Source organism: Oncorhynchus masou, chromosome 24, assembly GCF_036934945.1.
Source record: "Oncorhynchus masou masou isolate Uvic2021 chromosome 24, UVic_Omas_1.1, whole genome shotgun sequence".
NCBI lineage: Eukaryota > Metazoa > Chordata > Actinopteri > Salmoniformes > Salmonidae > Oncorhynchus > Oncorhynchus masou.
The window spans coordinates 106,159,495-106,183,144 of NC_088235.1; the positions used below are offsets into that span (position 1 = coordinate 106,159,495).

General features: G+C 42.4%; 1 protein-coding gene across 2 annotated transcripts; it reads right to left on the reverse strand.

Moving 5' to 3' along the window:
* Nucleotides 1–6,349: 6,349 nt before the first annotated feature.
* prrx1b (paired related homeobox 1b) lies at nucleotides 6,350–18,825 on the reverse strand. 2 transcript variants are annotated; one of them, XM_064935992.1, is made up of 5 exons: nucleotides 17,749–18,825; nucleotides 12,936–13,111; nucleotides 10,514–10,695; nucleotides 7,772–7,833; nucleotides 6,350–7,466 (listed from the first exon to the last, which is right to left on the reverse strand). In XM_064935992.1, the coding sequence occupies exons 1-5, from the start codon at nucleotides 17,993–17,995 to the stop codon at nucleotides 7,411–7,413; spliced, it is 723 nt and encodes a 240-aa protein (XP_064792064.1). In that variant the 5' UTR covers nucleotides 17,996–18,825; the 3' UTR covers nucleotides 6,350–7,410. The 2 variants fall into 2 exon arrangements, with proteins under 2 accessions (XP_064792064.1, XP_064792063.1); XM_064935991.1 differs by lacking the exon at nucleotides 7,772–7,833 and having other exon boundaries at nucleotides 17,749–18,823.
* Nucleotides 18,826–23,650: the final 4,825 nt, after the last annotated feature.

Below are 23,650 nucleotides of genomic sequence, written 5' to 3' on the forward strand. Positions count from 1 at the left end.
ATGTATTCTACTATAACAACATGTATGTAGCCTACTATTAATGACATGTATGTAGCCTACTTTAACAACATGTATGTAGTCTACTATAACAACATGTATGTAGCCTACTATAACAACATGTTTGTAGTCTACTATAACAACATGTATGTAGCCTACTATAACAACATGTATGTAGCCTACTATAACAACATGTATGTAGCCTACTATAACAACATGTATGTAGCCAACTATAACAATATGTACTGTATGTAGCCTACTATAACAACATGTATGCAGCCTACTATAACAACATTTATGTAGTCTACTATAACAACATGTATGTAGCCTACTATTAACGACATGTATGTAGCCTACTTTAACAACATGTATGTAGTCTACTATAACAACATGTATGTAGTCTACTATAACAACATGTATGTAGCCTACTATAACAACATGTACATAGTCTACTATAACAACATTAATGTAGCCTACTATAACAACATGTATGTAGCCAACTATAACAACATGTATGTAGCCTACTTTAACAACATGTATGTAGTCTACTATAACAACATGTATGTAGTCTACTATAACAACATGTATGTAGCCTACTATAACAACATGTATATAGCCTACTATAACAACATGTATGTAGCCAACTATAACAATATGTACTGTATGCAGCCTACTATAACAACATGTATGTAGTCTACTATAACAACATGTATGTAGCCTACTATAACAACATGTATGTAGCCTACTATAACAACATGTACTATATGTAGCCTACTATAACAACATGTATGTAGCCAACTATAACAATATGTACTGTATGTAGCCTACTATAACAACATGTATGCAGCCTACTATAACAACATGTATGTAGCCTACTATAACAACATGTATATAGCCTACTATAACAACATGTATGTAACCTACAATAACAACATGTACTATATGTAGCCTACTATAACAACATGTATGTAGCCTGACATAACAACATGTATGAAGCCTACATAACAACATGTACTATATGTAGCCTACTATAACAACATGCATGTAGTCTACTATAACAATATGTACGGTATGTAGCCTACTATAACAACATGTATGCAGCCTACTATAACAACATGTATGTAGTCTTCTATAACAACATGTATGTAGCCTACTATAACAACATGTATGTAGTCTACTCTAACAACATGTTCTATATGTAGCCTACTATAACAACATGTATGTAGCCTACTATAACAACATGTATTTAGCCTACTATAACAACATGTATGTAGTCTTCTATTACAACATGTATTCAGCCTACTATAACTACATGTATGTAGTCTACTACAACAACATGTATGTAGTCTACTATAACAACATGTATGTAGCCTGACATAACAACATGTATGAAGCCTACATAACAACATGTACTATATGTAGCCTACTATAACAACATGTATGTAGCCTGACATAACAACATGTATGAAGCCTACATAACAACATGTACTATATGTAGCCTACTATAACAACATGCATGTAGTCTACTATAACAATATGTACGGTATGTAGCCTACTATAACAACATGTATGCAGCCTACTATAACAACATGTATGTAGTCTTCTATAACAACATGTATGTAGCCTACTATAACAACATGTATGTAGTCTACTCTAACAACATGTTCTATATGTAGCCTACTATAACAACATGTATGTAGCCTACTATAACAACATGTATTTAGCCTACTATAACAACATGTATGTAGTCTTCTATTACAACATGTATTCAGCCTACTATAACTACATGTATGTAGTCTACTACAACAACATGTATGTAGTCTACTATAACAACATGTATGTCGTCTACTATAACAGCATTAATGTAGCCTACTATTACAACATGTTATATGTGAATGAGGTTGACTGGTCAGTGGCCCCTTCTGACCCAGTGACATTACTGCATGGAGAGACAGCAGCCAGCAGAGGGAGGAAGAGAGCTGGTTATCTGATGAAGAGTCGTTCAGGCAGCTTAGCTCCCATTGTATGCCTATGTCCATGGGCAGACTGGCCATATGGCGGACTGGTCCAGTTTTTGCCAAGTGGGACCGTCTAACTTGTTTTTTTGTTTGTAAAATGATCATTATCTGGCTAATAACAGGGGAAAAGGGGGATGGTGTAAGAAATACCAGGGCTGATTTCCGGTCCTAGTCCGTACCTGCCTATGTCTGTATTTACCTGTTGGGCCTGAGAAGGATAGTCACACTTTCTTGTAGCTTCTTGATGATCATCACAAACATTCTAGTACCGTAGTTTTTCCATTTACCTGTTGTTGAGTAGAGTGGTTGGTTTGGTGCCATTTCCCAATGTGTAGACTATCTTCAAAAGGCCTTTATCGTGGAGAACAACTCTGAATGCTAGATGGGTAAGGGCTTGGCTTGTATCGCAGGCCTTTCTAGCTTTAATCAGAAACAATCCTGTGATTAGGCTACCTGATTCAGTTCTTCCATCAGCCAATCAGAAAATGGGAATGTAATATCAAATTGTGGTCACTGTCTTTGATATTGGATTGATTAGGTCAACCTTTGAAATATCAAGTAGCAAACATTAGTGACTGCGAAAACAAATGTAGTGCCGTTTTGACGGAACAGTGTCATTTCTGGTGGTGTAGAAAGGGCCTATGGAGTAGATTACAGCAGGCTATAGGTCCATTTTTACAACATGAATTTAAAGATTCATCAACCAAAAACTGTTATATAAACCTAAGGGTAAGGAAACAGGAAGGATATGCTGCTTGGTTATGTTTGGGGTTGTAGAGGTCAGGCAACTCAGCCTGTGTTGCGTGCAGTGAGCTCTCCTCTACAGCTCCCTTTTCCCACACATGATGAAAGCTGTCATGTTCTGAGCCAACACGCGCATGTGTTCCACTCAGAGCAGCTCAAGCCAAACCCCTCAATCAATTTCTATTCATAAACGCCCTTTCAGCAGCAAATAGTGGAAATAGTTCAGCTGTGCATGGGGAATATGTATTGCGCGCAAGGGGAATCTCATGGTGATTATATTGTGACGCAGTCACCGTAATTGTTGTTTTGGTCTGTACCAGGCTGCCTCTCGCCTCTCGGGGGCTGAGCAGGCCCAACCAACCATGCCACAACAGTCTGTTTAGGGCCTACACAACCCAAATGTGTATTTCACAATAATTGTGAGTTGAGAAAAACATGGGGGTGATCTTTAGGCTGAAAATGGCATTTGTTTGCCTGGCATTTACATAAGCTTCCTGTTGTCAGGCCGAAGCTGCACACTAGGCCTAGCTAACAGAAATGACTTTGATATCAAATACAAACATGGTGAATGTTATTTATGATTGTAAATGTACTCATTTTCAAATTCCAATAAACAAATGTGTGACGTAGCTAGCATTAGAAGTCAATTGAAAATGGCTTCAAGGTCGACTGATTATGTTCATAATGATAGTTGACTGTAGGCCACAGAGCTTTGTTTTTCCTATGGCTGTTGCATCTGTATTTAAGAGAGTGTAGGCATATAGTTCAACCTTTATTTAACTAGGCAAGTCAGTTAAGAACAAATTCTTATTCTACAATGACAGTCTACCCCAGCCAAACCCTCCCCTAACCCGGACAACACTCGGCCAATTGTGCGCCACCCTATGGGACTCCTCATCACGGCCAGTTGTGATACAGCCCAGGATTGAACCAGGGTCTGTAGTGCACCCCTACCACTGAGAGGCAGTGCCTTATACCACTGCCTCACTCAGTCAACTTAACTCTCCTTGTGTGGAACCATGTGTCTACTATAACAACCTCCACAACACAGAACATTCTTTTGGTTGTTCACCCGAAACACACACTGTTAACAGCTGTGCAGTATTTCACTCAACCTCTTCAGCTTGAGTGTTTTCTGTGCAAAGCAAAACCTCTCACTATTATAAGATCTGTGATCATGTGGCACTGACAGCAGGGCGGTCGTGGGAAGTCCCTGGGAAGAGACGAGAGGGAAAAAGTGGGAGAAGGAGAAACAATAGGAAGAAGATGGACAAGGACAGAAAAGAGAGGGATGAATAATGAAAGGAAGGAAAGGTAGATACAGAGTAGATGTGTGGAGGTTGAAGTTGATGGTTCGCTCTCTCTCTTCCTCTCTCTCTCTCTTCTTCTCTCTCTCTTCTTCTCTCTCTCTCTCTCTTCCTCTCTCTCATCCTCTCTTTCACTCTGTCTCTCTTTCTCTCTCTCTCTCATCCCCTTTCTCATTCCCTCTCTATTTATCTCCTTCTCTCTCTCTATCATCCCCCTCTCACTCACTCACTCACTCACTCACTCACTCCCTCTCTCTCTCTCTCTCTTTCTCTCTCTCTCTTTCTTTATATCTGTCTCTCACACTCACACACACTCACCATACACACACACGTACACAGACCCCCCCCCCCCTCTCTCTGACTGTCTCCTCTGTAATGAGCTCCAGATGTGGAGCTGAGGGGGGGAGTGAAGGGGGAGGAGGGGGGTAGCAGCTTGCATGTCATCTGTGCGGGTGGAGAGAGAGACGCCCGTACGAAGGGACCCTGTCAGGCCTGATGGAGTGGCCAGGGCCTGGGGCGAGGGGTGCAGAGGACAAGGGGCGAGGAGGGGTACAGGGGGGCGAGGGTTAGAGGGGTGAGGAGGGGTACAGGGGGGAGGGGGTCAGAGAGGCTGTACATCTGGAATCACTTCAGGTCAGTCTGGCCTGGCCGTGAAAGGTGAGCCAGGGCGCCACTGTGCTGTGCAGACCTGCAATGACCACGCACCCCTGGTACCTAGTACTATCCCATGTAGACTACCATACAGCAAACCTCCACAGTGACCAATGCCGTCACAAACCAATATGGTCAAAAACAAGCCCTAACATTGTCTTAAAATAGTCCCTTTCTCATACACAACAAGGTGTAGGGACGACAAGCTGTAAAATACATTGGATTGCGCTGCAGAGATGTCAAACACCAGCAGTTTTATGGCAGGATATTCAGTGTCAAGTTAAGTCAACTAGTGTTTGTTTACGACAGGTTATAGTGAGTAGAAACACCTCTCTCTGACAGCCGCTGTGCACAAAGAGGCCACTGTGCCCACACTTTTAGAGAGAGGATTTCCCTCCTCGTAAATATCTATTTTTTAAAGATGGAATATTTTTGTTTGTGGTAATCAGCAGATTGTGAAAAGCTTGAGGTTTGGAGAGTAGCGTTATTCTGAAGTCTGTCCCTGGGTTATAAAACACTTTTAAGTGGACATGCACAACTTTCAAAAGTAATTTTCTCTCCAAATGGTCACCAATAATTAGATTTTTTTTTTAAACAAATCCAATGTTTGAAATGGCCTCTGTTGCAGTTGCCGAACGGAAAAATGTCACTTGGTGTCATGGTTATTTTACAGTATGAATGATATCTATGGATACGGCCTCCTGAGGAGCATAATATTTGTTCCTTTTTATTTAGCAGAAGTCTTGAGCCATACCAAGATCCAAGTCACCGTAGAAAACAGTTGAATCAAGTACAGGCTTAACTGAATGAACCACAAAGACTGAATGCAATATTACATTTTATTCAATAGTTTGGAGAATGGCCTCATCTCCGAGGGAAGATCCTCAGAGCCAGATGTGATGGCAGGTAGCTATGCGGGACTACTGGCTGGGCATCGAACCCCCCGCTGGGGTAAAGGAGTTACAATGACGCACCTTAAGGTTATTATAGCTGCTGGTGGTGGGGAGGTGAATGGTTGTTGAAAACTGTTGCTGAAAAACAGCAAGTGAGAGAACGAAGATAAGTTGACATATAAATACATCCCAAGACTTACGACCCATATTGGTTGAGCGAGAGGAAGGTGATAATTGCAAAAGTGAGCCCATAGGTTAAACATCAAGCCTGAGGAATGTGCGTAACGGGGCCGTGCTTATAGGCTATAGGGTCAATAGGTGAATGTCATTCTGCACGTGGCTAATAAGAAAGAGGAGAAGAAACAAGACACTATGCCCCTAGAATAGGAAACAGAGTGAATTATGTTATGCTTCCTGGATGAAGTTAAACAAGCTTTCACACCGGCCTTCCTGATTGAACTTTGGTAAATTACATTTGATATGATTCCCTTTGGTCAACAGCTCATAACACATTGTATGCTAAAAAATAACTGCCAATATTCTAAAATTCTAAATATTCTAAAATTCTAAATATTAAAAAATTCTAAATATTAAAAAATTCTAGATATTCTAAAATTCTAAATATTAAAACATTCTAGATACTCTAAAAGCGGCCTCCACATCTTTCTATTTAAATAGTTTAAATCTCATGTAGATATCGTGGCTGGATAGTGCAACCCTCAAATAGCTTTCAACCGTGTAAGTCTGACACAGTGGCATTACTTTGCTTGAGTTTATTAATATACATGATTATCTGTTACAAATAAAGAATATCATACAAAGATGAAGCGAAACTACGGTCTTGGATTCAGAAATGGGTTCCATGAACCTTTCCTGTATAGTGTACCATGGCATTATATGAATCAAAATACGTCGGGAAAAGGGTTTGCTTGTCAGTGGAATAAAATGGAAAGAAATGTGAAAAGAAAAAATATTAAAACGTATAAATGTTTGTAACCTCCCAAGGATAAGTCCTTGTTGATGTTGTTGTTGTTGTTGATCAGGAAATTACTCATCCCATTCTGCTGTTATAATCCTATTGAATGCTCTATAATAAAAATACAGGAAACTCCATTTGAGAAGTCGTCCATCCTGGTGTCTCCTCCTCATCTCCTCCTCACCCCAAGGAAGTGGTCACTGTGGTCTTGACCGTGAATAAAACTAGAGATGGACACTGACAGCCTGACAGTCAGATTGATTCTGTCATGATTTCCATATCTTTGGAGACTAGCCTTTCATTCAGTCAAAACCAAATTGAAAGAAAGAATAAAAACAGTCATTTGCTACAGCATCCAGTCCCAGTCTAGATGTCTTTGGTTTAATTGGTTGATCTCTTTGGTTTAATTTGTTGATCTCTTTTGTTTAATTGGTTAGTACAGACAGCGACAGTTCAGCGATGCTCAGGATTGGAGAGACGCAGCTCACAGAAACAGCCTCTCATGATTCCCCCGCGTCGCTTGCTTTCTCATCAGATGCTTCAGGTTTGCGGACAGTATAGGAAGCAGGTCCATCGCTATAGCTCCGGAACGAGAGGAGACTTCAAGCTAAAATGGAGGGCAGATCTTAATCATCCCTGTGGGGGCCAGGCAGGGGTCTTACTGTCTGTCTGTGTAGGACAGACGTGTGAGAGAGAGAGAGAGAGACCCCAGCCCCACCATGAAGCCTCTCTCTCCCCCCTCTCTCCTCAGTTGACCGTGGGCACGTGGTTCAAGCTGTACTCCTTGGCTTTGAGCCGCAGGTTGGCGATGCTGTTAGCCATGTTCATTCCCTGGGATGTATTGGGGTTGGAGCATGTGGGGGGGTAGGTTGCCATGGCACTGGAGGAGAGAACGGTACAGAGGGCAAAGGTCAGATAGAACTGTAACCAGCGGCGATGGAGCCAACATGACAATGTGAGTTCAACTAGAATAGCATTGTTATTAACATCACAGAGCTCATCATGAGGAAAAACATAAAACGTGTTTAATTGTTCATTGCTGTAAAAGTCAAGATTTTGGCAGTCTTTTTAATGATGACTGAATAATTCGTTTGTTTTGACTTACTCTGGAAAATACCAAGACACATCAAGCCAAAAAATACAAAAAATAAGGAACCACACGTAGTAAAGTGAAAGAGTACTTGCTTTGTGAGGGCAGCATTTTCTGTGGCACTCGCATTGGCACTCCCTCCGGCATTGGGTACCAGCTTAATAAGAATATATAAATGGTGATGTATGTGTTAGCACCACATTAGTGTGATATTATTCACTGGCATTACTTCTGGTCATGTGACTATCCACTATGGTGAGTACAGCCGGGCCAGAAAGCCATCTCAATTTAGTCATTCAGCAGACGCTCTTATCCAGAGCGACTTGCCTACATCTTATTATTTGTCCCCCATGGGAATCAAACCCACAACCTTGGCGTTGCAAGCTCCATGCTCTACCACCTGAGCCACATGGGTGAGCCACATGGGTTCCCCACTGAGATACATTTGGAGAATGGAGCCTTTGGTCACAGCGCCCAGGCCAGAAATGTTATACTTAGTTTCATGGGGGGGTTTACTGTAAATCACAACCAATGTAACCAGAGGCACAAAAAATCCTGCCCAGTGGAGCCTGCTGTTGCTCTAGTGTTTATCATTTGGTATTGTATAACAGAGAAGGTCACAGGGATCAACAGTGGATTTAATACGGTTTGTTTTCAGATTATCACCTCATCACGAGGGCCATTGGATCTCTCATTCCTCCCTCGTGTTAAGGAGAATGGAGAAAAGGAATGAAAAGAGAGAAAGACTGACCTGTTTACAGATACTCTGTAGTTCTAGAAATAGGACTCAATCTATATTGTGCCACCATAGATTATACAAAACATTCATGCACTGTGTTTTTAGAATATTAGTTTGTGATGTGTGTAAGAAAGGTCATTGGAGAGAGTGTAGAACTGGCAAAAACTGAGAGATGGAGAGGAAAGTATAGGCCTGACTGAATTCAACCACTAAAACTATGACAAATAGGGACAGGTTTTTCTACTGTTACTTGTAACACAAATCTTCAAAAAGAAACACACTATTGACTAAACCTGACTATTGTGTAACAAAGCCAAGGTCGAATACAGTGACTGTTTCATTGGATCCAGGTGGACCAAAAGAGAGATCTGGAAGGGTTAGTGTCAATATGTGGTGTATGCAGGTAAGAAGGGAGGAGGAAGTGGTGGTGGGGTGTTAGTGAGAGGAGAGGGGGTTGGAGGTTAGGGGTGGTGTGATGTTAGTGAAAGGAGAGGGGGTTGGAGGTTAGGGGTGGTGGGGTGTTAGTGAGAGGAGAGGGGGTTGGAGGTTAGGGGTGGTGGGTGTTAGTGAGAGGAGAGGGGGTTGGAGGTTAGGGGTGGTGGGGTGTTAGTGAGAGGAGAAGGGGTTGGAGGTTAGGGGTGGTGGGGTGTTAGTGAGAGGAGAGGGGGTTGGAGGTTAGGGGTGGTGGGGTGTTAGTGAGAGGAGAGGGGGTTGGAGGTTAGGGGTGGTGGGGTGTTAGTGAGGTGAGAGGGGGTTGGAGGTTAGGGGTGGTGGGGTGTTAGTGAGAGGAGAGGGGGTTGGAGGTTAGTGGTGATGGGGTGTTAGTGAGGTGAGAGGGGTTGGAGGTTAGGGGTGGTGGGGTGTTAGTGAAAGGAGAGGGGTTGGAGGTTAGGGGTGGTGGGGTGTTAGTGAGAGGAGAGGGGTTGGAGGGTAGGGGTGGTGGGGTGTTAGTGAGGTGAGAGGGGGTTGGAGGTTAGGGGTGGTGGGGTGTTAGTGAGGTGAGAGGGGGTTGGAGGTTAGGGGTGGTGGGGTGTTAGTGAGGTGAGAGGGGGTTGGAGGTTAGGGGTGGTGGGGTGTTAGTGAGAGGAGAGGGGGTTGGAGGTTAGGGGTGGTGGGGTGTTAGTGAGGGGAGAGGAGAGGAGAGGGCGTTGGAAGTTAGGGGTGATGGGGTGGAGGGGTGTTAGTGAGAGGAGAGGGGGTTGGAGGTTAGGGGTGGTGGGGTGTTAGTGAGGGGAGAGGAGAGGAGAGGGCGTTGGAAGTTAGGGGTGATGGGGTGGAGGGGTGTTAGTGAGAGGAGAGGGGTTGGAGGTTAGGGGTGGTGGGGTGCTAGTGAGGTGGGAGGGGGTTGGAGGTTAGGGGTGATGGGGTGGTGGGGTGTTAGTGAGAGGAGAGGGGGTTGGAGGTTAGGGGTGGTGGGGTGCTAGTGAGGGGAGAGGGGGTTGCAGGTTAGGGGTGATGGAGTGGTGGGGTGTTAGTGAGAGGAGAGGGGGTTGGAGGTTAGGGGTGGTGGGGTCCTAGTGAGGGGAGAGGGGGTTGGAGGTTAGGGGTGATGGGGTGGAGGGGTGTTAGTGAGAGGAGAGGGGGTTGGAGGTTAGGGGTGGTGGGGTGTTAGTGAGGGGAGAGGAGAGGAGAGGAGAGGGCGTTGGAGGTTAGGGGTGATGGGGTGGAGGGGTGTTAGTGAGAGGAGAGGGGGTTGGAGGTTAGGGGTGGTGGGGTGCTAGTGAGGTGAGAGGGGGTTGGAGGTTAGGGGTGATGGGGTGGTAGGGTGTTAGTGAGAGGAGAGGAGAGGGGGTTGGAGGTTAGGGGTGGTGGGGTGCTAGTGAGGGGAGAGGGGGTTGGAGGTTAGGGGTGATGGAGTGGTGGGGTGTTAGTGAGAGGAGAGGGGGTTGGAGGTTAGGGGTGGTGGGGTGCTCGTGAGGGGAGACGGGGCTGGAAGTGGCATTAAAGAAGGGGTGGTAGGGTTAAAGTGTGGTTATTGCAGGAGCAAGGGGTGAGAGAGGGAGCCTGGGGTCTGAAGGAGAGAGCGGTTGGATCTGTGTTTTCGGTGAAAGGGGTAGAGCTATGACAATGATAGGAAGGTGGGGGCGAGAGGGTCTACCTGTAAGGAGAGGCACTGCCCCAGGATAGGTAGTCATTTGGGCGGGGGGCCGGACGGGGTACGATGGGCTGCTCCACGGCCGTGACGTCTCCGGAGTAGGACTTAAGGAGCGAGGCGTTCTTGCTGGCCAACATGGCTCGCTCGTTCCGACGAAACTTTGCTCTTCTATTCTGAAACCAGACCTGGGAGAAATACATACAAATGAGCGCACATTCAAAGAATTAATGTACAGTAGTCCCTCAAATAAAAGCAGTCCAATTGATAATGACAGTAATTATAGACGTTTAATTTAGCTAAAGTATATAAACTACTTTTAATACTGATATAAATCCTTCACACTATATCTCTATGTAAAAAGTTATTCATATCTTAATATTTCAGAACTTATATCATATTTAACTCCTGAATTTAATGATATCAACTACTTCTCCATGAGATTGATGTTTTACATTTTACAAAGCATTAACATGCATGTTTATAAAGGTAATCTTGTATAACCTTTGTTGATATCTAATACTGTAACACTGAGTCGTATCTCTCAGCACGCCATGATGATGAAACACTGTCCCTTCAGTGTCGAGTCCTCCATACTCAACCACACACACACACACACACACACACACACACACACACACACACACACAAACACACACACACACACACACACACAGACACACACACACACACACACACACACACAGCACATGCCTCCTTTGTTAGCAGATCAAGGGCCTGACTGGGGAACTAATAATGCCGTTCCTCACTCTGAAATCAAATCCATTATTAAACGTTTTGGGAGCGCCGAGGCTCGGGAGGCACAGCTTACGCAGCGCCTCAGGAATGAGCCCAAAGTCTCTTTTATCAAAGGATTTCTGCATCCCGCTCTGGTACGAATTAATCACAGATGTTCGCTCTCTCTCCTTCACTCTCTTGTTCAGTCTCTCCCTTTCTCTCTCTTTCTCCATCTCTCTCTCTCACACACACACGTACCCACACATACACAACTGTGCCATCAAGATCTACCCAATGTTTTTAATAAATATCATACATTTGTCTGATATAGAGAAATAGCCTGCAAGGTCCTTGGGTCCTAATAGTTTCCATGATTAGAGGACACAAGAACGTGGGAGCCTGAGGATCACCTATTAGGATTATGCTGTGGAGTCCTCTTTATGATGAGATAACACAAGAACGTGGGAGCCTGAGGATCACCTATTAGGATTATGCTGTGGAGTCCTCTTTATGATGAGATAACACAAGAACGTGGGAGCCTGAAGATCACCTATTAGGATTATGCTGTGGAGTCCTCTTTATGATGAGATAACACAAGAACGTGGGAGCCTGAGTATCACCTATTAGGATTATGCTGTGGAGTCCTCTTTATGATGAGATAACACAAGAACGTGGGAGCCTGAGGATCACCTATTAGGATTATGCTGTGGAGTCCTCTTTATGATGAGATAACACAAGAACGTGGGAGCCTGAGGATCACCTATTAGGATTATGCTGTGGAGTCCTCTTTATGATGAGATAACACAAGAACGTGGGAGCCTGAGGATCACCTATTAGGATTATGCTGTGGAGTCCTCTTTATGATGAGATAACACAAGAACGTGGGAGCCTGAGGATCACCTATTAGGATTATGCTGTGGAGTCCTCTTTATGATGAGATAACACAAGAACGTGGGAGCCTGAGGATCACCTATTAGGATTATGCTGTGGAGTCCTCTTTATGATGAGATAACACAAGAACGTGGGAGCCTGAGGATCACCTATTAGGATTATGCTGTGGAGTCCTCTTTATGATGAGATAACACAAGAACGTGGGAGCCTGAGGATCACCTATTAGGATTATGCTGTGGAGTCCTCTTTATGATGAGATAACACAAGAACGTGGGAGCCTGAGGATCACCTATTAGGATTATGCTGTGGAGTCCTCTTTATGATGAGATAACACAAGAACGTGGGAGCCTGAGGATCACCTATTAGGATTATGCTGTGGAGTCCTCTTTATGATGAGATAACACAAGAACGTGGGAGCCTGAGGATCACCTATTAGGATTATGCTGTGGAGTCCTCTTTATGATGAGATAACACAAGAACGTGGGAGCCTGAGGATCACCTATTAGGATTATGCTGTGGAGTCCTCTTTATGATGAGATAACACAAGAACGTGGGAGCCTGAGGATCACCTATTAGGATTATGCTGTGGAGTCCTCTTTATGATGAGATAACACAAGAACGTGGGAGCCTGAAGATCACCTATTAGGATCACGTGGCTGGGGCTATTAGGATTACAGTATGCTAATGACCGGGAGGTCGTGGTTCTCTGTGGCTCAGTTGGTAGAGCCGATGAGGCCACCCAAACTAAAAATGTATGCTTAGGATAAAAGCGTCTGCAAATGGCATACTGTGATCCTACCTGCACCCGTGCCTCTGTGAGGTTGACTCTGCGTGCCAGGTCCTCTCTGACGAAGGCGTCGGGGTAGTGTGTCCTCTCAAACACCCTCTCCAGAGCCTGTAGCTGGCTGCTGTTGAACGTAGTTCTGTTCCTCCTCTGTTTCCTCTTCTTCTTCTCCTCTGCGTTCAGCTGCTCATCTACAACACAACATCATGGTCAGACACAGGAAATACTCCGCACAGACTAACTGTAGAATATGATCTGTGATCTAACAGAAACAGTAAACATCCTCTCACTGTTGACTGTCTGCTCCCAATAAGTATTTTTATATCCTACATTTGTTTATCCCATTTATACGCGTACAGGTTCACACAGATAAACATACTACGATAGAGATATATGTTATATTTTATACGGTGTATAATGTACTGAATACAGGTACACACACATAGGCTTACAGTACATAAACACTTCCTGTCAATAGCACCATATTGTCTCTCAAGTGTGTTCACTGTGGACTGTTTCTACAACCCAGTTTGTTGTCATCATATAACGTAATGAGAGAAAGAGGGAAAGGTAGAGGTGGGGAGAAAGAGAGAGAGAGACATCGTTACAACACTGTATATAGCCATAATATGACATTTGAAATGTCTCTATTCCTTTGGAACTTTTGTGAGTGTAGTGTTTACTTGACATTTTTTATAGTTTATTTCACTTTTGTTTATTATCTAGTCCACTAGCTTTGGCAATGTTAACATGTTTCCCATGCCAATAAAGCCCTTTGAATTGAATTGAATTGAGAGGGAAAGCGAGGGAGAGAGAGAGAGAGGGAGAGAGAGAGAGAGAGAGAGAGAGAGAGAGAGAGAGAGAGAGAGAGAGAGAGAGAGAGAGAGAGAGAGAGAGAGAGTGAGAGTGAGAGAGAGAGAGAGAGAGAGAGAGAGAGAGAGAGAGAGAGAGAGAGAGAGAGAGAGAGAGAGTGAGTGAGTGAGTGAGTGAGTGAGAGAGAGAGAGAGAGAGAGAGAGAGAGAGAGGGGAAGAGAGGGAGAGAGAGAGAAAGAGAGGAAGAGAGAGAGGGGGTGGGAGAGAGAAGACTTTTCTTGTCAATCACCAACTATATATGCTTTATTTCTCTTCTCAGAGGATGTATAACCTCTTCTATGACCTTATTGTACTGAGAATGTTATAATTGTTACTGTTGCTACAGTGGGTGAATGTGTGAATCCAAATGAAGCCTCCAAGTCTCTTTTGCACAATTTCACGCTGAAGAACAACCATTTACATCTTTTACCCATTCATCAATGGAAAACCATGATGAATGCACTGAACAACAGCCATAAAGTTTCTATTAAAAGGCCTATTCTCTTAGTAAGTTTATTTTCTTTATAGCAAGGCAACACAGAATGGAGTATATATTAAACTTCATGTTTCTCTTTATTTTACCAATCACATTTTCTGTCGCCTATTGCTGTGGTTGGCCTTGTGGTCGAAAGTTTGGAAGACTCAAGAAGGTCCCAACATGTACATGCTAGGGCAGGCTTAAAATAAATGTTACATCACTATCTTGTCCATTTCAACGTTTTAAATATGTAGATTTTATATCAGGAATACACCCGGAGAGACTAATAATACAAAAAAAAAATGCGGAAAGTCGACATTGGGAACACAGTCGACATTGGGAACACAGTCGACATTGGGAACACAGTCGACATTGGGAACACAGTCGACATTGGGAACACAGTCGACATTGGGAACACAGTCGACATTGGGAACACATTCGACATTGGGAACACAGTCGACATTGGGAACACAGTCGACATTGGGAACACAGTCGACATTGGGAACACAGTCGACATTGGGAACACAGTCGACATTGGGAACACAGTCGACATTGGGAACACAGTCGACATTGGGAACACAGTCGACATTGGGAACACAGTCGACATTGGGAACACAGTCGACATTGGGAACACAGTCGACATTGGGAACACAGTCGACATTGGGAACACAGTCGACATTGGGAACACAGTCGACATTGGGAACACAGTCGACATTGGGAACACAGTTCCAGGGCTATAAGAGGCTTATCTTAATTATAACATTAACGATCAAATACTGTGTAAAAAAACGTTTGAAACTAGAATGTATAAAATACATGTATTATGTTATGCTAATAATTTATATTAATCTGAAACCAATTGTGAATTCTGTAAAGTTGCAATTGCACTCATTGTAATAGGGTATCTTGTTGTAAACTAATGATAAAAGAACAACTGCTAAGTCACACGTAGCAGCAGACGATATAACAGTGTCACGCCTTGGTCATTGTATTTTGTGTTTTCGTTATATATTTGGTTAGACCAGGGTGTGACATGGGTTATTGTATTGTATTTTGGTATTGGGGTTTTGTAGTGTTTGGGATTGTAGCTGATTAGGGGTGTGTGTGTTTAATAGGTTTGGCTGCCTGAGGCGGTTCTCAATCAGAGTCAGGTGATTCTCGTTGTCTCTGATTGGGAACCGTATTTAGGTAGCCTGAGTTTCGCTTTACATTTCGTGGGTGATTGTTCCTGTCTCTGTGTTAGTTTCACCAGTCAGGCTGTAATAGGTTTCACGGTCTGTTTGTTGTTTTTTGTATTTATTAGTTATTCGTGTATAGTTCGTTCGTTTGTCTTCCTAATAAACATGAGTAACTTACACGCTGCATTTCGGTCCGACTCTCTTTCAACAAGAGAAGAACGTCGTTACAAACAGGACATAAAGGCTATTTCTGTTATTATGTTACTCATATCAATTACATGTATCATAGCGTAATAGGCGTGGGAAATGGGCTTCAAAAATCATTATTAGGCTAAATAGTTGTGCATAAAAAAATATACACATTTTTACAATACAACGATTGCCAAAATAATATAATCGATATAGGCTATTTGTTTCTATCAAATTTAGCTGAGTTTTTTCGTTGCCAAAAAGGATCATGTGTAAATTTCGAAATGACAAATTAAAACATGAACTGAAAATCGATAGGATAGTTCTGCACTAGGAAAATATCCACTGGGCACAAATGTCAGTTCAACGTCTAGTTTTGATTTACATTTGGTTGAGTTGTCAACTCAGGTGAATTCAAAGTGAAATCAACCAACAATCTCATTATGTCATTGGATTTAGGTTGCAGGTTGGGTGAAAAAAAAACAACTAAAACCCTTACATTGATGACTTTTGCAATTCCAAACTGTTTTCCACGTCATCAATTATTATTATTTTTTTGTGATATGGAAACAACGATTATTCAACCCGTTTCTGCCCAGTAGGTATGTTGTTTGTCCCTGCTAAAATAATACATTAAAACCATGTTATTATGTGAAGGCCTAAGAAATATAACGATCTGAGCTGAAAACATTAGGCCAAAGGTGCAGTTGTTGTTTGCATACTGACAAATGGCGTGATGCTTTACTGGAGGCTGATCGAACCACATAAGAAACCTTTTATGTGGTAAACGGGGTGAAAACCATTCAATTTCAACGGATGCCTATAATCATGATGATTTAGGCCTTAACCAAATTATAGTAGTCTAGAGCCTACTGCGATCTGACTCCATGAAAAAAATGTTTATGGGAATTAGTTAAAGCTCGTGTGAAATTGTTGGTAATATATTGTAAAAGTAAGAAAATTCACAACGATGATTTATGGGCTTTGCATGATGTTAATTGTCCAAGCTATGTGTTCCGCCTCCTAATATTACACGTTTATTCCTTGTTTTCTATAGACCTAAATGTGTTTACGAATACCAAACATTACACAAACATCCCAACATGATTAATTACGGAACATAGTTTTTCTTGACAAGCAGATCTAATGACGTTGTGTTATTTGATCCCGTAATTGTCACAGCCACGTCAACAGGACACATCCGATAATTATGACAAATTATTATGTAGAAATATTCTGAAGTTGTTTGACAAGCGAAATAACTGTGAATTAACGACATCAACTTGCGCCTTCCCTTACCCACGTTTCTCACATACCTCTCCTCGAGGTCCGATTTACCCGTAAAATAACAATAACACTCATTAAACCCTAACGTTTCTGTCAACCTCTCCAAATGACTCTGGATAGGAGGGCGTATCACCCGGGACCTGACGGGTTCATTTACTCTCTCAACAGTATGGCTGAATGGGGAAAACCCGCTGTGTTCTTTTGCTTTTAATGGAGTGTATCCAAATTGACTTATGTCTCCTCTATCGCGTTTAAAAAATATAATTATAGACAAACCACATTTCAGGCTATCCTCCTGACCCATCTAAGTCACCAAGGCAGTTGTGGACGCCTCCATAGTAGTGTTTGTTTTGATTTATTATTGTAAAGCTTGACTTTTCCATAATATTTATTTTGTTGACCACATCCACCAATATCGCCATACTTCGTTGATGTCAAAGTGTTATGGTAAATGAATTGTCGTTTTCAGTGTAGTCGTCAGAGACGATATATTACCACGAGTCACGAAGGACTCTATATTTCAACGGGAAAAGACTGTGCAAGACTTAATGAAAATAAATGAAAGTTGCTTGCAGTATTGTGTTCATAATTTTGTTTTGTTCACACTGTACACTGCAATTCTTCTCCAAAGAGGCTCACTCAAATTACCGATGGCGCACATCAAAATGGGTTCAAACCTCAAATCATGCGGATTATTTTGCGAATTATTAACATGGGTTCCTATAGTTTACAAGATATAGACCTAGCCTGCATTTGCTAATGTAGCCTAATAATCCATTTCTGCGTTAAGGTGTTAATCAGTCCCGAGTGTATAGGCTGCACTTGGTGTCCACTTCTTACTTACTCTCCTGCAGGGTGGTGTCGCTCCCACTGGTCAGCCCCGGAGACTCCAGCATATTCCTCCCTGCCTCACCGACACTATCGTCCGCCTGTGTCCCAACCATTTCCCTGGCCTCCTCCAGATCCAACAGGTGGCTCACGGAGAAGTTCTTTTTGGCTTGAAGGTTTTCCAGATTCGATGTAATCGGACTCTCCAAGCGATTTGATATCGTTGCTTGCCTGTCCCTTACATGTGCATAGCTAGAAGTCATGACGCAAATAGGATACAGTAGAAAAAAACCGAGCAATAATAATAAGCGAGCCAAATGTATCCTTGCACATAGAACGCACGAACAGGAACAGCGCCTACAAACCAGCCGGAGAAACCTCAGTTTTCCAAGCAAAGCACAGTTGCTGCTCACATCCAGACGCAGCAGCGGCAGTAAACCAAATTTCTACAGAGAGAAGAAAAAAGCTTTTCCCCTGGTTTGTTTTCCCTCGATCACAAATCTCTACGCATCCGGTCCATCCATACACGCGCATAAACAACAAATAGAGTCTCCATATAAAATCACAGCGTCCTGCATCTGGGTTTTCAAGAAGTCCTCTTAAAAAGTCCTCCCCACTTCCCACTCCTGTTGACTCACGGTCGCAACTGACTGAGCTTAACTGATGCCGAACAGATGCGCTCGTGTGTGCGTAAAGCTGGCTCAGCTCAGGGCTGATCGCACTGGGAAACTGACTCTGCAATGGCTACGGCACCTTTCTTGGAACTATTGCTTTTTCTCAGTGAGAATCAGTCGACTCTCTCTTGCTTTCCCTTCACACTCTCTCTGCTTCTCTCTTGCTCTGGCACTTCAAATGAGGCGCACGCTGGCACGCTGCGGATGCTGCCTGAACCAGCCGGGGAGTAAATGAAACTCTGAGACTCCTGGGAGGGTAGATGGACCATAATAGGAGTCCGTAATTACGTGGCGATGCTTGTGTGCTGTTTCTGACGTTTCACAGAGCCCCTTGCTACGCTCCCGTCCTCCTCAAGCGCTTCCCTCCCCTTTCAGCAGCAAACAACCACACCAACAACATCTCCACCACCCAAAACCCACTGATTAAGGCTTTTTAACGAATCTCTGGCAACCTTAACTAACCCCTTGGACCCCGCGGCGGGAAGAGCCCCAGGAGCTCTGGAGGGGAGGGATAATTATCACCCCATGTGATGATAGCGTCAGTAAAGAGATTTTAACTGTCGGGGTATATCGGCCCCAGACCAACCCAATCACTATTACTGTTCAGGACGATTTATTGTCAATGTCTCCTCGCAAAACTGTTATCAGAACAGCAATTATGCAGTATACTTTGAATAACCACATATCTAATGAACATGTCGCCATGGGCCACGTGTTCATCAGATATGTGGGTATTCAAAGTATACTGCATAATTGCTGTTCTGATAACAGTTTTACGAGGAGACATTGACAATAAATCGTCCTGAACACAATTAAAGAACCTCTCCTTTCCAGCTCATATAGCTAGCTCAAAATAATACCAAATAAAAACAATGGCAACCAATACATTCTTAAATTAATCAACTGTAATGATTCCGTTATTGGCATTGCTTAGTTATGATTCACCCTGGCACACAATAGGCTATAACCAAAGCCAAACCCCAGACATTCTAATAGGCTGCACAAGCCGTTGTCTGACAAACATATATTTGTAATACTTTGGGTTTAGTGCAAAATTCTATTTAGAATTGTTGGAATTGGGGTCTCATTTTGTGTGCGCTCTGACTGGGGGTCTTGACAGGGGGGCTCGGGGTGGGATGGAGGAATGGAGGAATGGAGGGAGTGACGTGTTTAGATGGCAGGAGTATGGACCCACTATAGGCTCCATACTGCCATAGACATCCCGTAGATTCCAGCCCCTGATCTGGGAAAAGAACCCTTGATGCCATCAAAGGGACGCGGATTGAATCCAGATGTTATTTTCTCGTTCTTTCCATGTATTTAATGAAGGCGCGGGGATAGAGTAGTGTTTTTCATCATTAGTTTTCCCTCCAGATTTTTTCCCTGCCTACACGTTCATTCCAGTGCCAGCGTCGAAAGCCTCCCCAACAGTCTCGGCCTAAACCTCAAAGCTCCATCTAGGCTACTCTTTTCACTCCCGCTTAAATAATGTTATACGACAAAAGTTACGACAAAACCTATTCCTTCGTGTTTGTCTGGCCAAAAATAAAGGTCAATGTTACTCTGTATGAAATGTTCCATTCGAAGTCTGGCCTGACCGTTGGAACTATAGGTCTATTCCGGCAAAAAATAAATATATTCATATGATTATTTCTAATTTAAACTCCTTATAGCCTGCATACTGATATGCATACCGTATTAAGCGTGGCATATGTATGTACAAATATCGTATTCAAAGTAGCAAAGGGAAGTTTCAGGAGAGAATATTTGTGAAATGTTTTTTAACATCAGCTATTGCCGCCTAAATGCCCATAAAAGCCCCAATCTCTGCACATTTGCAAGGGTCAAGCAAACATGTTTTGCTCGATAAAGGTCAAAATGTAAACAGCACTTTTGTAATTAATATGTAATTAAAAAGCATAAACATCGTTACCAATCCACCCAAGGAATCAAATTACGACCATGCGCTATAGTTGCGTCTTTACACACGTGGACCATTGACCCTTGATTGTCATTTCAGGCAATGATTAGTCTGACAAAAACCCATACTAATTCACCTTTAATATGTTAATGGTTATATAAAAAAGCACAAATAAATCAACGTTTGAGTTGCCATGTCTCCATTATGTTTAACTTCTAGGATTTTTTTTCACCGATGTTTTTATCCTTGTAAAACGTAATAAACTCAAATGCACCGACATATTACGAACAATGGGGAAGAAACAACGGATTTAACGGAAATGAGAAAAGGGAGGAAAGGGAGACGCGCGCAGTTACAGTGAAATACCGTTATTGCGTTGCTGTAAACCGATGTCTAAGACACACTTGACACTTCATTTGGCCATCTTCATAACAGTTCAATCATTGTTTCGTGCATATTATGTGCAGTTAAGGACTTCTCTCTGGATATTCAGAGTGGCTACAGGCATAAGAGAAACGTAAGGTACCAGACATACATCATTTTGATACATCATTTGCGAAAGCTGTGTGACGGTCAGTAAAGATAGACTACAGAGAATCGTACAAAGTGGGTGCTGAGCAGACATTTCACAGAAAAAACATTTGGGAAAGAAAGACGTTTTCAGTTTTTCAATCAGCAAGAATTGTGTACCACAATTAAAATGTTGAAATAATCTACACAGAATGTATTTTTGGGGGAATACCTGTTTTTCAGACAATAACATGAGTACAGAAACATAATACAGTGTAAATAATAACCGAAAGGTTTGAAATAATGGGCAATAATGTCGGCCTACTTTAACAAGGCCTATTGGGTTTTAGATTTTAGGTTTATGGAGCAATGACATGAAGTATATGCTCTAAAATATAGTTCCAGCTTTGGGACGCATGAAACCTTCTTCCTACAGAAGAAGGCAACAGCAGCGGTTGGCTTTATAATCAGAATCAGCGCTGGTGAATTAATTTCACACGCGCATGGCTTTGTAAACTCGGCGTGTTGTTTAATCGGGAGCAGATTGGTTTTTATGTCGGAACACAACACAGGCAGTTTGCAATTAGCGTGAGAGAGTTTTCAATGTTGGAACAATAGAGGTAGAGACGAGAGAAAGAGAGAGACCGTGTCGCATGTCCCTTCAGAGTCGCATGGCCCAAATGGCAGAGAGGGACTGAAATTTAACACACAATGACGTATCGGCAATACGGTTATCAATACTATATCCAAGTGGAAACACTTGCAGTAAATTATCTACTGTTATACCACGAACCAGTGAAAATTAAACAGCTTCTGTGCGTTCAAATTATTTAGATGATCTCGATTAGAAATGGCCAATGTTGATTATATTGTTATTGAAAACATCTGCCAATTGTGGATTCGAATGTTGTAATCCGAACTCGGTGCCTGCGCGACGGATTTGCAGTTCAACAGGTCTCAAGATGAGAATTCCCTCGTCGCAGCAATCAGTGATGAAGAGGGGGCGGAGGGGTGGGGGGGCAACACATAGTTTCGCGTCCAGGATATGGAGAGTCAACTAGGAGGCTATTTTACTCCCAATTAGAGAAATAAAGGTGGACATGGGCCAACGCGCTAACCCAATAGGCACTAAGGGTCACTGGACAACACTGCAGCCAGCCAGTCAGCCCGGCCGACAGAGACGCATGCTGCCGACTAAGATGAGTACAAGTTATTCAGCCAAGGGCAAGGCAATAGTTCAGCTAATACACCACTAAATCAGCAACAACAGAAAAACATACAAAGTGTGTGTTTTCATTGGGGGAATTGATTAAGCGCTGGTTGGTTGACAAAACTGCAATTATCCTTAAAGTCAATGGCAATGTAACCTTCAGTGTTTCTCAGAACAATTTTCAACAATTTCGATGCGTATTTACATAATTATTCAAACACAGGCCTACATCTTTTTTTATAAGTAACGAAAATTCAAAGTAGGCTAAATTAAACAATATACAATATAAAATCAAATTAACTTTCGTTCAATAAGCTATATACTGGCCTAGCGGTTTCTAAATTAATAATTGTATGGCATACACTTAAAAGAGAAAATGAATATGTCTGATTCCATATCATATCTGATAACATGAGCAGGCTAGGCCAGGCCTGGCTTAAATGCGTATTACACTGATTCCACGGGTCATTAAGCCCACATTATCAACATGAAAATGTATAGCAAAAACTGTATTTTCTCTCTCTCTCAAATTCTAATTCAGGGTAGGCATATGTTTCACACAGTTCCATATATCTACAGCTGTATTACCGATTTCGATATGGCTGAGGCTAACCAATAGACCTATCATTTAGAAATACCTTGATAAATAACGTGATCGAAGAAGCCCAAATATAGGCTACACCTTGGCCTATTAGAGCCTTTACACAAACATATTTTGTGTATTTTCTCGACCATGAACTTCAATCCATAAATAATTAACAAATAGCCTATCAGTTGTTTAATGTCAGTGTACGTTTTGATAGGCCTAATTTGAAATTAAAAGTGTACTTTTTCCTATATATGTTGAAAATAAAAGCGCACCAGTAATTAATTATATATAGCATATTCATTAATTAAATAATTTGGACTATTGGGCCAAGGCCTTAATTATTCATGATTTATGCAAATACAATTCATTTTCCATACTCCAGTGTCAAGGTCAAAATTCAATAACGCCAACGGGCCAGATGGCGGAGATTTTCAGTAAAAGTTGATCTCACAGCTTCTCTGTGGTTGGTTCTCAGGTTACACGGCCCTTCTCGACCTGTCTAGGGACGCTAGCGCCACATAAATCACACAGTGCTCTAGAAGTCTACTGCTTTCTGAAGTTGTTGGGCTTTACCGCTTCACCAAACCCAATGGCTAATAGTCAATTCCAATTCGTGTTTTTGTATACTTCTACCTTATAGCCTTTAGATTCCATAATAGTTGGTCACATACCCTACTGAATTAGGACGGCCTCTATAGTTAAATTAGTACAAGTCAGCTCTATATTTTTTCAATATGATTTATCCCATAGAAGAACAGTCGCTATAGTATTTTCTGAGGCATAGATGCACTATTAGGCCATAAGCAATGGCATACACGCAAATACCGGTCGGCTTTAAACATCCAACAATAAATAACACATTGTTATTACATCAAATTAGTAAAATATCATCATTTCAGGCAGGATATTAAACACATTAAAGCGTTGACCTGTGAGGTGGCGGGGACATTCAGTGGTCACTCACTACTCGCTAACTAATTAAAAGAGCTGGGTTTATGGTCTCCCTTTCAGACG